The sequence below is a fragment of the Morchella importuna genome (genome assembly GCF_003444635.1).
Source record: "Morchella importuna strain M04M26 chromosome Unknown Morimp01GS014, whole genome shotgun sequence".
NCBI lineage: Eukaryota > Fungi > Ascomycota > Pezizomycetes > Pezizales > Morchellaceae > Morchella > Morchella importuna.
In genome coordinates, this window is record NW_025763411.1 from 245,336 (window position 1) to 260,268 (window position 14,933).

Consider the following 14,933-nt stretch of genomic DNA (forward strand, 5'->3'; position numbering starts at 1 on the left):
CGCCACCACTTGGTCCACAGTATTCGCAATTTTTGTCCACAAGCGCTATAGTGCTAGCTCATGATAAACAGTAGGGACCTGGAGGGATAAAAGTGAGAATTCCTCCCAGTCACCTTGGTTTCTAAGTTGTAACCGGCCAGAAGCAATGTTGTCTTCCCTTTTACGATCGAAGAGAAAAGAACGGACAGAGCATTCCCCATTTTCTTCTGCTTACGATGACCAGAGGAGTGACTATTTTCAAATTTACGATGAAACTACAGCCCTTTCCCATCCCTCTTCATCTTCCGAGTCCTCAGAAGGAAGTAACACTGAGGATACTCCACTTCTTCCAATATTTTCGGCCGCAGAACTTGGTATATTTACCTCTTAGGGTTTCATCTTATTGTTAGTTAAACTAACACTCACAAACACATAGATTCGATACCAGTTTATTCTTTGGTTCATTCCATTCGCTCAGATATCATCTCCCGTGTGGATACGACCTTGACATGGGATCAGTTACGGTCACCTCAAGTTTCTAGCTTTCTAGTGAAACCAATTCTGGCCTCGTTAATACAGGGACCCGAGAGAATTTCAAAGGGTATTCTCTATAGTCTTCTGGCAAATTGTTTCCAGTTCCGAAAGGAAGCCCAGGAAAACCCAGGGAATGCATCTGTTTCAAAGACGCGTGCATTATTAGCGGAATTGCTGGCAATTAAGCTTCTCAAAGAGTTTTCGCCAAGGGAATTGGTAGGAATAAAAGGCCTGAAATTTGTTTGGTATATGCCTCTAATCATTACCCCAATAGATCGATGCTCTGAGTTATGATTTCTACCCCCTTCAGGGTCAACCAGCTCCTGCTGCTTTGGTTCCTGGCGATGGTCACATATCATTTGCTCCTACGCCACCAAGACTGCAGAGAGCAAGTAGAATATCAGCCCTAGAAATTTCAATTCGCGCTGAGGTATGATTACTGAGTGTGACCCTACGATCAACCTCCAACATCAATGGTCACAGGAGGGTGGGGTTCGAAAGTTTGCAATTAGAGCATAGACTAATGTTTTCTTCAGGCTAAGAAATTTCTTTCACATCCTCTGGTGATTCAACAATTGGAGGCGATATGGACTGGAAAAATAGTTTTCCATTCTGCTTTAGACCAGCTCCACCGAATGAAGGATACACGAAAGTACTCAGTAAATACCATGTCTAGTATGATGCCTTTCCGCAGGTCTGCCACGCTATATGATGCTCGCGATGCAAGTCTTTTCAAGCTCTCGAGATTGAGGGTTCCGAGATATAAACATATCACTTCAACGTTTTCACTTGCAATTTTATTATTTCTGTACGTAAATACGATCCTATTTGAATTTATGAAGTTAATTATAAAAATAGATATGTCATGGTGCTCGTACGGAGATCGCACGAAATCACTGTTCTGGAAATAGGGTTCTGGCTTTGGTCTTTTGGGTTTATGATGGTAAGCAAAGCTCAATATATCGGGTTGCGTAGTATAATCTAAACATTCGGTTTACAGGATGAGATTGCGGGTTTCACTGAAGCTGGCGTCTCGCTGTATTTTATATCGCTGTGGAATTCATTCGACATGGGCATATATCTCTTATTTATGGCGTGAGTTTTTCATTACCTCATTTTCATAATAATGTCTTTCTGACAATCTTCAAGCTTTTACGTCTTACGGATAATTGGTTTCTTGGCACCTGAGAACGGAACGAGTATCACGAATTGGGGTTACGATGTTCTGGCGTCTTGTGCAGTCTTTCTGTTTCCTAGAATATTCTCCGTGCTGTAAGAACCCCTGAATGCTTCTTTAATTTTACAAATCTAACCAGTCCTATATGAATAGTGATCATTATCGATATTTTAGTCAACTTATTATCGCTTTCAAGATCATGGCGGTAGATATGGTTGCACTATTAGTTTTAATATTAATTTCTTGCTCTGGATTCTTTGTTGCATTTACACTTGCATTTGCGAGGGACTCATACTCGGCCAAGGATGTCTCGTATGTGGCCAATTTCCCCTTCTGTAATCACAACTAATCACTCGACTTGTAGATATGCCTTGTTCCAGATTTTAATGGGGTTTACGCCAGCAGTACGTGTCCATCCGGGCTGTATAGTTTGATGGAGTTGCTGATAATCAATTATAGGCTTGGGAAGTTTGGGAGAACTACAATCCCCTTGGCAGGATCCTTCTGACAGCATTTTTGATAATATGCCACTTCTTGATTGTCACTATCCTCATCACCGTTTTGACAAACTCATTTGCTGCAGTAGCTGCTAATTCACAAGAAGGTATTATCTCTAGCTCTTACGTATGATATAAACTCTAACCAATCACCGACAGAACATCAATTCCTTGTTGCCGTAAATACCCTCTCTCTGGTAAAATCGGACAGTCTATTCTCATACACAGCACCACTTAATCTTCTCGCCTGGATAATTCATCCCCTGAGGTTCTTCATTCCATTTCGGTCATTCGTTAAGATGAACCGGACCGCCATTAAAATTACACACTTCCCAATTCTGTTGCTTATCTTTCTTTATGAGCGGACGGCCCTTCATGATTCGCTATTCAACCAAACAAATGCGTTTTCAACAAAGTCTGCGTTCCCTGAGTTATCGGATCGTTTCGATACTAGCTCTAGGAGGCTCCGTGGCGGATCAGTTATGGGTAGCGAGCATCAAGAAGCGGCGTTAGACGAGGTTTTTCGAAGGCCCTATAAGGGCTCGTTGAGGATGCGTGTAAGCAAAGGCGATGTTAGGAGTATTGGGACCGGAGGCGTAGTTGATTCGTGGATGAATGGCGTCGTATCACCCACTGGCTCTTTGACTACCGATATTGAGGGCGGATTTGCTATAAGAAGGCGTGCTTTAACGAGACGTGGACGTACTCTTCGCAGGATAGATAGCTATGGGACAATCGAAGGGGTACGCCCAGGGAATATGCGGACTAAGGATTTTACTGGCGGGACAAAATCTTTTGTTTCAAATCCGGAGGAGTTTAGGGGGAGGACTGATGGTGGACAGAAATTAGGAGAAGGAACAACAATTGCTGAAATTTTGACTGAGGGAGACGCGGACAACGAAGGAAATTCCGAAGACGATGAAGACGACGAGATAAACGAAGACACGGAAAACCCTGATGCTGCAATCCAAGACTTAGATCGATCACCTAGTCCGCAGAAAACAATGACTCCACCCAGACCCAGAAGCCTCGAATTTCCCAAACATGGTCTTCCGATTCGCCCAAAGAAGCACCATCGTACAGGCACCTCAACGACTATTTTGAACCCTCAAATAATGTTGCGGACATCTGGGGAAAATTCTAGCGTCGAAAACATTCAAGCCATTGCGATGTCTCGCAGAGTGAGCGAGCGGATTGGAGATATTCAAGCTGCCCCGATGTCACGAAGAGCAAGCGAACGGTTAAGTGTTCCCGGCGAGGGCTCCCCCGGAAGAAAGTCCCCACGTTCTTCCAGACCGCAGACTGCCAATAGATCACGCCCTGTCCTTTCTTCGCGAAGAACGATAGATAGTTCAAGTTTGATTAAGGACCACGAAGAACGAAGAAGAAATTCCGACACTATGGAGGAACTTGCTCGCCAGATAGACATCGCAATGGTCCCATCCAGCTTTGCGACCCAAATGGCGATGGCTACTGGGACCAGAGGCGGTGTTGGTGATGATATGCTTGGTAGACTAGTTTTGGCGAGAATTGGAACATTAGAAGAGGGTATGAAGGATGTTAAGGATATCTTAAGAGAGGTAAAGAAATTAAGTGCTAAAAGTAAAGACAAAAGCGGAGGGGGGGGCAAAGAGAGATATTTAAGAGAAGAGGAAGCTGAAGTTAGCAGGCCGAAGGAAGATAATAGTGCTGGCTCTTCGCCTCGATAATCACGCATATGCACGGCTCTTGTAAATAATACTCAATATGAGCACATGTTACATACCAAACTTTAGAATTTTAAGTATTTAATGCAATTATATTTTTGGTTACTTATACAGTTTTTTGCAAAAAGCACAACATGCAATCCAGGAACCAAATATCGTGTGTACCATGGACAAATTTTTAGTTGAGGATTAATGTAAAAGAGAGGCGCCCCACTAGATGGACCGGGGCGGGCGAAAGTAAGTGATAAATAGGAGACATAACTATTAGGGAATTTGAAGGGGTCCACAAATTGCAAGCTTCAAAAGCAATTTTGTTAGCCACTATTGTGATCGCTAACACAACGTTATGGTGAGATTAGCATATACTTGCTTACTTTTACAATCTTACCCGAATTTCTTCGATGTATGAGCGCTGCTGACATTTCCAACACCCAGGCCCCTCTCCGACATTCATCTTCATCCTCATAAGCAACTCAGTAAGCGCACGAAGTACCTTCCGCTGTAGATCGGCTTCTGTATACGACGATGCGGCATGCTCCATATACGAAGCACGCTTCTCCAGAATCTGAGTCCGTAGTTCGATATAGTCTTCCTGCGGAATGTTTACCACCTCTCTGATGGAGACCCATAATGTTCTTTGGCTTTTAGATCCGTCTAGTCCAATCTTTTCCTTGATAATCGAGATGGCGATCTGGTCCTCACTATTCTCGTCAATGAGACTCTGTTTGAAAAGATACTTGATGAATTTCAGGATATCTTGGGTGTCTTTTTGAGTCCAGTTTTCAATCACAAGTGTCATGAGGTGTTCTTGTAGAGAGATCATTTTGGCATAGGGGAGCTTTGGTCGGTAAAGTTGGGGTTGAGGTTCTATACTTGCTCGTGGGAGTAACTTGGGGCTTATATATGTGGAGTTTATAATTTAAATCTGTAAATAGTATTGATAAGCTATGAGTAGAGCCATTTGACTAGCCATGCATGGGTAACTCACCTTTTATACTATGGGCGTGGATCCTTGCCTTGAGTCCCCTGTTTTGGACCTGTGATTATATCTAGAATTAACGCTCACTCTTTTCATGTCTTATTAACGCTCTTGAGACCAAAGAAGACACCGTATTCTAAATTCCTCTAAGGTTGGATTAACGGCCTCTAAGCCAATAGTTATTAGGCATGACCTATCTGTACCATTGACTCTTTGGATACAGGATTAAAGTAATACAAATAGACGGATAGAATGCGGATGAAGATCATCTGACCACGACTGATGTTTTACGTTATGCTGCAACCCTGTAAACATGTATGTATGACGCGAGTAGTTGAACCACTGAAATTGCTAAATTTACATAGTACACCTATCCCTTACAAGAGATCCTTAGCCTCGCAGAGACCAATCACCTATCCTCGATTTAGTGTGTTGCCGGAACCCCTAAAATAATGTTAACATAGTAGTTAAAGGATGAACGGAAAGCCAAGGTCTTGTGGAAACGAACCTTGGATTGGCTTCTTTAAATTCGTCCCACTCTCTTGCTTTCATAGTCTCTGCATCTGCCTTCTCGTAGTTGTCTTCATCGGGCTCTGGTATTATCCCGCTCTTTTCCCCCCCACCCTCAATAATACCTCCCCTTTTTCGCTCTTCTTCCAGGTACTCATCGATGGTCATAGTCGGCAAATTATGTCCACTTTTGAATACACCTGCTTTCAACCTTTCTCGACTGTCTAGTAGAGTAAATGGCCGTAATGGCTTTCCAGAAGAAGACAATAAGGGCCCTCCTTTCATGCTGGATGCTATATTAAGGTCGAGCTTTTCGCTATAGCTATCTGCAGGGTTTTTACGACCCTGTGATCGGGAGTCCTGTTCAGGAGGAGGTTGGGGAGTGTCTGAGGGTTTGGGAGCACGTGAAAGAATGTCAAGTTCGAGAAAGATCATTTCAAGGCCCTGTAGTGCCTTCATAATGGACAATGAGATTGAGGCAAGGTGAAGGGCTCGGACATCAGTTTCATCAAGATTGTGAGAGTTTTGTGAGAGTTGCTGTATTCGACATCAGCGATGCCACTCCAGCATTGTATCACAATAAGCAAAGTTACCTCAATTTTTGCTTTAAGCTCTTTCTCGGCTTTATATTTTGCAATTTTCTCATTTCTTCGGGTTGCGGGGTCCGCAGGAGAAGACGAGACAGCGCCCTTCTCAAACGCACTTTTGTCGGTTGTAGAAAGCAAATCATAGGTATCGCATAGTGATAAGAACCTATTATAAAGTGTTCTAGAACGCTTTAGGACAGTTTCTCTATTCTGCGCATTCTCCTTTAAGCTCAGCTCCGCAAGGTAGAAGTCGACGAGCATGTATCTTCAATCGGTCAGCAACTATTTATCTTGGGCACAACGCCAATTGCGCAAACCTAATTTCACTCGAGCTCACATCCTCCAGTCCTTCGTTTGAGCTAAACAGAGAAATTTGATCAATGAGGTCTTTGCATTTTTGATATGAGGTGAGCGCAGCGCGTAGCTTATCTTGATAGGCGTCGCTTTGGTAGTCGTACGATTCTTCGATTTCTACGCGAAGACGCGAGGTAGTATCAAAGATGGACCGTAGAGAGGTAGAATCTTCTTGTTCGTTGAGGGCCATTTTGATGAATACGATGCTGAGGAAGCATGTGAGAGTCGTTTGAGGCTTGAGCATTGAGCCCCTCGATCTTATCGTACCTAAGATCTTATCTCTTTGAGCTTATCTTAGCGCGGCTGCTGGGACCCTTGACATGGGAGATCGCTTACCCTATTGAGCATCTTCCTGTCATTTTTATCATTTCCTTTCGCGGGGTGCCTGAAAAATGATGTTTTAGGCAAACCGTTTTTTCTCCACAACCGAAAACGACAACGGTCCCGTCATGATAACTTTTGGTTAGAGTTGAAATCGTCCCTACGCCCCTTGTCTCTCTCTATATAAAAAAAGATACCTACATGTATCCTACACGAGTATACTAGTACTGTGCTACACGTACTAAGAAGGTTGGTATAATCAATACTGCTGTGTCTATTAGGTTTATGCAAATATTATGCGATCTCTACGACGTCAATTGAATTCGATTCTGTATCTCTACGGTAGCTAACAGTTGCCGCTTTAATGATTATACGGCTTATTTAAAACGGAGACTGGTTCTCCATGTGATTAATTCTCTTCACTACATGTACACGACGTACTGCAGATTTGGCCAAGATACCTTAACACTGATAGAAGATCGGTTCTAGGTCTACTATCTCAAGGAGAATTAACGAAGGGTCTTCTATACTGAATTCGACCTATTAAACCTTCTTTAATATACACGGAAGTTACCGCAGAGCTAGAGGCTATTAATATTGTTAGTTCTCCCGAAAGGCTTAATTCTATGTCAATGGATTATTTGCGCCAATCAGTTGCTACGTTAAGCGTTGATGGCCTTAACGCTGATTTTTTTTTCGGTTGTCACTCTTCAGCTCGGGTAAACTACCTACATGTACTCACTAGATCTTGATGCCTTAATCGATCATAATATAAAACCCACCCAGAATTACTTGGATGTGAGATTACCTACCTCCCAACTTTTATGCCACAACCGCCATCACAACACCACAACTCAGCATTCAGCATTCAGCATCCGGCAGCCGGCACGCAGCATCCAGCATTCATCACACCTTAGCTACCGTCCATTGACCTTCCCCTGTTGATTCCCTTCTCGGTTTTGGTATCTTTTTAAAATGGAATCAACTTCCAATCAATTAGGCAGCCCAGACACTATGTTTGCACATGATAACCCTTCGCTTGAGCAAACCAAGTCCAAGAAAAACGTCGATTTCCTTTCTTTAAAGCCGTTAGATATGTTTAAAATTATGAATACACTGAGTTCTCAGAATCCGCACGATCGGGGAGCTGTCTCGACGAGTGGGCCATTTCCCCAGAAACTCCGTGGCTTCGATGTTGGATCTCGGGGCTCAGTGAAAGATTCAATACCCAATGGTAGTGAAACACCAATAAACGTTGCGCCAACTAGAGCTTATGATACCCTTTGTGACTCCGAATTAGAGTCGGGGATAAAAGATATTTTCACTAACACTCAAAACAACACGGTACTAAGCCCCGAATACTGTGATTCGACCTTATCTCGAATAAATTCGCATGATGAAGGAAACCACAAAACCGGTCATTCCAAAAGGTCTCCTCAATCTGATTCTAAAGATCGTTTTTTAGCGTCTAATAGAATCGGCCCCTCTATCATTCCGACTTCTGATATCAACTTCCCGTCAAGACAGGATATTGAACGCTCTTACACACCCCAGAACGAAGTAAAAAATCCAATTTCGAGTTTTGGTACCGTTTCAACGTCTGGATTTTACATGATTTCCAAAACTCCTGTCGTTATGAACCCATACACACAAACATCCGATCATTTTGCAGAGAAAGTACTTGCTTCCGACCTTCATTTAGAAATCAACCAAAAAGAGGCCCAAAGCCTGGTACAGCCTTCTCAGCAGAGGGAGCCAAGCCCTACATCCAATCAGAAAGAAACAACTCCAATCTCTCTTAGTGTATTGAAATGCAGCCCTGAAGCTAAGGCATTTCCCTGGCAGACTTCGGCGCCGCCTGCCAAGGAACTCTCTGGCTCTTGGTTGGATTCTGGTTCGGATGGTGTGAAAACTATCTCTTCAGAAGTCGGTGGCCCGGTTCTAGGAAGCGCAGGCTACTCCTTCGTTACAGAATCTAGATTCGCTGCTATTGCTCAAAAACTTAGTAAAGGTAGCAATAACGGAGCGATCATTCCAAAAGATATTGCGACTGAGACTCCCAATCAAGACCGGTCTAAGTTTAGCCACGATACATCTCCCAAAGAAATGCTACAGGAACAACAACCAACGGAACATCTTATTCAACCAAGGGAAGTGCCAAATATCGACATCAGTGGCGATCCGCATTTCAAGAACCATTCAGGAACTGAGGAGGGGGCTCCTATATCGATGTCAACAACAGCCTCCGGTTTCGGGGAACTTTTGGGGTTTAAAGAAGCCCCAGGTCAATCCGTGCCAGACTCCTCGGATATAGTGGATGACGATTCTAATCACACATCTTCAGGAGGGGATAAAAATGAAAATGAAGAAAATGCAGAGATTCAAGCTTTAGGAAATCTCAAAGATATTGTGCTCGTTAGCCATAAGCCATATACAAAACGCATAACTGCTAGGCGTCGAGTGCGCCAAGGAGAATTTGCTAAATGGTTGGTTAAACTGCCCTCTGGTGCCCCGCGATAGTACTGGAATTAATATATACCAGGTGTGAAGGGAAATCTAAAGAAATCCAAATCGAAGCAATAATTGAACGTCATCAACAGGATGAGGAAAAAATGTCCGCGAGAGCAATGATTACATCTCACAAATTCATTATCTCGGACCCTCGTGAATATCAAATGGAGCTTTTCGAAATTGCCAAGGAACGAAATACCATCGCAGTGCTTGATACAGGCTCCGGCAAAACCCTTATTGCTTGTCTTTTAATCCGACATATGGTTGACCAAGAGCTTGAATCTCGTATGCTTGGTCGTCACCGCCGTGTCAGCTTTTTTCTTGTCGACTGTGTAACACTTGTTTTTCAGCAGGCGGCAGTTTTGAATTGCAATATTGATGCAAAGATTGGCAAGTATTGTGGTAACATGGGAGTTGATCTCTGGAAAAAAGATATTTGGGATAAAATTCTTGATGATGAGCAGGTTATTGTCATGACGGCAGATGTGCTTTACAATTGCCTCACGCATGCATTTATCACGATGGAAGATATAAATCTTCTTTGCTTTGATGAGGCGCATCACGCAAAGAAAAGGCATGTATATGCACGGATAATTAAAGATTTCTATATATGTGGGCCTGAAGATATGAGACCGAAAATCTTCGGGATGACAGCTTCACCAGTTGACGCACGAGTTGATGTTGTTCAGGCTGCCTTGTAAGTGCTCCAATCCTAAATAACTGTTTTAACCTAATTCCTTATGTTTAAAATAGAGAGCTTGAAGAACTTCTTCACAGCAAAATTACAACTGCAAGTGACCTGATGCTGCTCCAGAGCTCTGTTAACCGCCCTAAAGAGGAAGTTGCAGCATACAGCAAGCTTCAAGCTCCATTTCAAACCCAGCTCTGCTCAAAACTCTACAGCAAATATGGTAAATACGAATCCTTCGGAAAGATATTTGCGTTCTCCAAGCAGTGTGCTTCCGAACTCGGCCCTTGGTGTGCAGATCAAGTATGGAGATTTGCACTGTCTGAACAAGAATACCGCAAACTCAAGCGTAAAGAGGAACGCAATGTGAATCGCCAAAGTAGTCAGAATGGTCTCGATCTTATCGAAAAGGATATACAACTCCTCCGGGAAGCAAAGGCGGATGTTCAGAATCATATTTTTGACACCCCGGATCCAGAGACCAGTGATTTAAGCTCAAAGGTAGTTTTACTGCATCGGTTCCTTAGACATGTGTATGCCGAAGAAAACAACAACAAGTGTATCATCTTTGTCAGTAGAAGATACACTGCTCGTGTCCTGGCTGCACTATTGAAGGAAGTCGGGAGCCAGCATATGAAACTTGGTATCCTTATTGGATCAAGTTCCTCCGGTGCCGGTGATGAGAACGTCACTTTCAGACAACAAATGATAACTGTGAGCCAGTTCAGGAGGGGTAAATTGAATTGTCTCATTGCTACTTCGGTGGCGGAGGAGGGCTTGGATATACCTGATTGTAGTTTGATTATTAGGTTAGTGACGTGATTCCCGTAATCACTCCCAATTTTTATTATCCCTATATCCCTTTTCTAGAAGCTAATTTAGAAATAGGTTTGATCTATATACCACGATGATTCAATATATCCAGTCGAGAGGACGAGCACGTCATTCAAAATCTCGCTATATTCATATGCTGGAGGCCGGCAACGAAGAGCATAGGAGAATTCTCGGCGACGTACGAAGCGCAGAGGGGATCATGAGAACGTTTTGTCAAAGCCTTCCGGAAGATAGATTACTTAACGAACCACCCAATAGCGAACATCTCCTTGATGAAAACGATCGTATTTACATCGAGCCAGAGAGCGGTGCGAAGCTAACCTTTTCGTCTGCAATGCAAATTATGGGACACTATCTTGGTAGCTTGGTAAGTCCTAAAATATCTCCCCAGGTGGTGGCAATGCTGAGAATAATATAATAGCCTCATGATGGCGAAGATTTATCTCCACCTATCTATAAAGTCCGCCATCTTGGAGATAGGTCGTATATCTGTGAATTATTACTCCCTGCTGGATCGCCAATCACTTGCGTTGAGGGCGCAGTCATGACTACTAAAGCCGGGGCAAAAAGAGCCGCTGCATTCGAAGCTTGCTTGAAACTCAGAGCTAAAGAACATCTAAATGCTCACCTCCTCCCAAAATATAGACTGAGGGATATTCCAAAGATGGCCAATGCACACTTGGCCTTGGATTCCAGCAAGACTCAAAATTATGCATCGAAAGAGAAACCTACATTCTGGACAATCCAAGATAGCATACCTCCTCCACAGGCTTGGATAACTATATTTCTTTTATCCAATCAACAGGAGATCAATGAAAGGCTTCTGCCAATAGCTATCGCTACCAGGGAAAAGCTTCCTAATATTCCAAGCTTTCCTATATATTCCGATAGAGGTGCCCTTTCAGATGTTATTTCATTACGTCTAAATAAACCTTTGGATGTAACGGTTGAGAAACTTGAATTGCTCAGTAGGTTCACTATACGTTTGTTCTACGACTTATTCAATAAGCTTTTTGAGCAAGACGACTCGACGTTTCCATATTGGATCGCACCGTGCAAAAGCGGAGAGTGGAATGAGGAAACCTTAGCTGACGATGTACTTGACTGGGAAATGATGACAGACATCATGTCCTCCCTACAATTAGAGTGGAATGACAAAACACCAATCAATAACTTCGTTGATAGGTTTCTTGTGGATAGAAGGCAGCGGAGTAGACGTTTCGTTGTCTATGATTGTGATCCAACGTTAAGTCCCAAGGATCCTGTTCCAATGCAAATAGCTCATGGATCGACAATCTCCAATATACTTGACTACTCATATAATGCTGGGAAAAAGGGTGCTGCAAAATGGAAGTACATAAAATGGAAAATCCCGGAGACAGAACCTGTACTAATAGCTGACCGACTGCTGCATCGGCTGAATTACTTGGACCCCCCTACTGAGAAGGATGCGAATACGTGTACCGAAGCTTGGATTTGCCCTTCGGCTTTTCAAGTTTCTATGGTATAGGCTTATAACTCTTGCTAAATATCTTCATGCCAATTAACATAATTTTAGATACCGTGTCACATTATACATATGGCCATGATATTTCCGTCTATCAGCACTAGAATCGATGCATACCTTCATGCTTGGGACGTCTGCAAGCTACTAGGAATGGAAGACTTGGATCTTGGGCTGGCTTTAGAGGCTATCACAAAGGATTCCGATAATTCTCATGAACATAATAAAGATCAAGTGAATCCAAGGAAAGGAATGGGAAATAATTATGAGCGCTTGGAGTTTTTAGGAGATTGTTTCTTGAAAGTAGTAAGTGTTGATACTTCTTTTATGTTGTGGAAATTTGGCTACTAATCCTTGTTGTTTTAAGGCATCTTCCGTTAGTCTTTTTGCGGAAAATCATGAGAACGACGAGTATCAGTTGCACGTTAAACGTATGTTACTCGTTTGCAACCAGCACCTATTTGAAAAAGCCAAACGAATCAACCTACCAACTTATATCCAAACGGAGGGATTCTCGCGCCGCTGGTGGTATCCAGCCACCATGAAACAGATTTTAGGAAAGGGCACTGGTAAGAAAATTAGTAAGCCAGGCAGTCTACATAGGCTCGCCGACAAATCTATTTCCGATGTATGTGAGGCCTTGATAGGAGCAGCATTCATTGACAAAGGCCTTGATGGCGCTACCGAGATGGTAACTGCCATTTTACAAACACCAGAACACCAGCAGAAAGAATGGGCGGATTACTACAAAGGATATACCAAACCTGGATACCAGACTGCTCTGCCCTCTGCTTCACAGATAAAATTAGCAAGGGACATTGAGAAACAGATTGGCTATAAATTTCAATCTCCAAAGTTACTTGTGTCTGCGTTCACACATTCAAGTAATCCTTACTCTTGGGAGAAGGTGCCATGCTACCAGAGGCTGGAATTTTTAGGAGATTCTCTACTGGATCTGGTGTGTGTGCGGTATATCTTTAATAAATATCCAGAGGCAGATCCCCAATGGTTAACCGAGCACAAAGTAAGTTTACTCTACTCGTATATATTATGTTCCCGGAGTACTAATCTTGTAAAGATGGCCATGGTTTCAAACAAGTTTCTCGGCGCCGTTTCTGTCGAAATGGGCTTTCATCGAAAACTTAAGAGAGTTGGCCAGCATTTAGATATTGCGATTCGAGACTATGCGATAGAAATCACAGAGGCCAAAGAGAAATCGAACGGAGCAGTTGACTTCTGGACATCAGTAAGCCCACCACCAAAGGCTCTACCTGATATCCTCGAGGCATTTATCGGTGCCTTATTTGTCGACTCCGAATTCAATTACCAGATAGTTGAAAAATTCGTCTCTGATTTCATCCTTCCATACTTCGTTGACATGACTATTTATGACAGTAAGAGTCCTCCCCAGTCTGTTTTATCTCTATATCCAAGCGCTAACATGCCATCCCAGATTTTGCTGGCCAACACCCGACCACCTTCCTCACTCAGCGCATGACAGACTTGGGTTGCACCAATTGGGGTTACGAAAGTGAGCAAATCAGGACTGAAGAAGAGTACTTTATTCTCACCGGGATTTTGATCCATAGCAAGGTTTTCGCGTTTGGGAAAGGACCATCTGCGAAAGCTGCAAGAATTTGTGCGAGCGAGGCTGCGCTTGAAAAGTTAAATAGTGATGGGTTGATTGAGTTCCAAGGCATCTGTGATTGTAAAATTGTGGGGGAGAATGAGATGAAGGATCTAGAAAGAGCTAAGGGTATTAGAGCGAATGGTGAGGAGGAGGAAGTTGTTTGGCTAGAGGAATAAATCTTGTAACTCCTAAATTTTGATTTCTCGATTTGATTAGTACATAAATCGCAAATAACTATTACACACATGTAGCTAGTTGTCTGATAGATAAGTAACGGAAGGACGATTGATTAAATTTTTCTGACCATGGCGAAGGGCTAGGTATAGGAGAGTAAAAAACATCAGTGGCTCCACGATCCGAGGGTTACAATGTTGTGCAGCATTCGACGTTGAACCAAAATCAACGCCTAATTAATCTACATACGTATACTATATCTAGTAGCTGAAAAGGATACTCTAAATCAAATAAGAAACCTCTATAGGTATAATGGGAATACACGGATAAACTGTTCTTAACGCCTAACACAATAAAAGGCCTCGAGAGTTCATCTGATTGATGGTCTGCTGGAGAAGTACATGTACGGTTTGGAAATTTGGGCACCAGCAAAGATGAGTGATAGGCTATGATTCAACCACTGGCTGCTAGCTGACAAGCTTAGTATGATGATCATTGTGATATACGGTACTCATTAAAGAGTGTATTCAACATCAGTCATGATCAGTAAATTAAAAGCGTTTAATGCGAAACCCAAAGTAAGGAAGTAGGTAACAAGGGACGACATGACATGTCATGTGCTATGAAACCTCTAACACGTAGGAAATATATATAATGTTTAACACCACATGTACCCAAAGAAGCAAGCGAAGTGGCGGAAGTTTGGGAATGAGACTACATACATTAATTTGACACCGCTATCTAAGCCACAACTACAATAGCTAGATCGTTATTAATAGTCGACGCGGTTCATGACCATGGACTTAAAGGTGTGTATAAACTCAACAAACCTAGTAACTGTATAACATTCATCAAAATGGGGGTATCTACGTGTATTGAGAGTGCTATATACATATGTAGCTTAGTTACCAATTCTTGAAGTCGTTGTGATGAAGCAGGGATAGGAGT

General features: G+C 42.8%; 4 protein-coding genes across 4 annotated transcripts; 2 read left to right on the forward strand and 2 right to left on the reverse strand.

Moving 5' to 3' along the window:
• Positions 1-145: 145 nt before the first annotated feature.
• On the forward strand, positions 146-3,871 carry LAJ45_05243 (uncharacterized protein; the record flags this gene model as incomplete). The annotated part of the gene is made up of 12 exons (XM_046114814.1): positions 146-353; positions 416-729; positions 788-943; positions 1,050-1,321; positions 1,372-1,456; positions 1,514-1,608; positions 1,663-1,785; positions 1,844-2,002; positions 2,055-2,094; positions 2,150-2,294; positions 2,347-3,767; positions 3,857-3,871. 12 exons carry the CDS (start codon positions 146-148, stop codon positions 3,869-3,871), a joined length of 3,033 nt encoding a protein of 1,010 aa, XP_045971851.1.
• A 398-nt stretch (positions 3,872-4,269) lies between these two features.
• LAJ45_05244 (uncharacterized protein) lies at positions 4,270-4,716 on the reverse strand (the record flags this gene model as incomplete). Its single annotated transcript, XM_046114815.1, has 1 exon — positions 4,270-4,692. The coding sequence occupies one exon, from the start codon at positions 4,690-4,692 to the stop codon at positions 4,270-4,272; it is 423 nt and encodes a 140-aa protein (XP_045971852.1).
• A 569-nt stretch (positions 4,717-5,285) lies between these two features.
• LAJ45_05245 (uncharacterized protein) lies at positions 5,286-6,513 on the reverse strand (the record flags this gene model as incomplete). The annotated part of the gene is made up of 4 exons (XM_046114816.1): positions 5,286-5,316; positions 5,381-5,919; positions 5,976-6,234; positions 6,287-6,513. 4 exons carry the CDS (start codon positions 6,511-6,513, stop codon positions 5,286-5,288), a joined length of 1,056 nt encoding a protein of 351 aa, XP_045971853.1.
• Positions 6,514-7,658: 1,145 nt separating this feature from the next.
• Positions 7,659-13,987, forward strand: LAJ45_05246 (uncharacterized protein; the record flags this gene model as incomplete). Its single annotated transcript, XM_046114817.1, has 9 exons — positions 7,659-9,130; positions 9,187-9,852; positions 9,909-10,652; positions 10,732-11,044; positions 11,099-12,181; positions 12,236-12,487; positions 12,549-13,205; positions 13,260-13,575; positions 13,635-13,987. The coding sequence occupies 9 exons, from the start codon at positions 7,659-7,661 to the stop codon at positions 13,985-13,987; spliced, it is 5,856 nt and encodes a 1,951-aa protein (XP_045971854.1).
• Between the last annotated feature and the right edge of the window lie 946 nt (positions 13,988-14,933).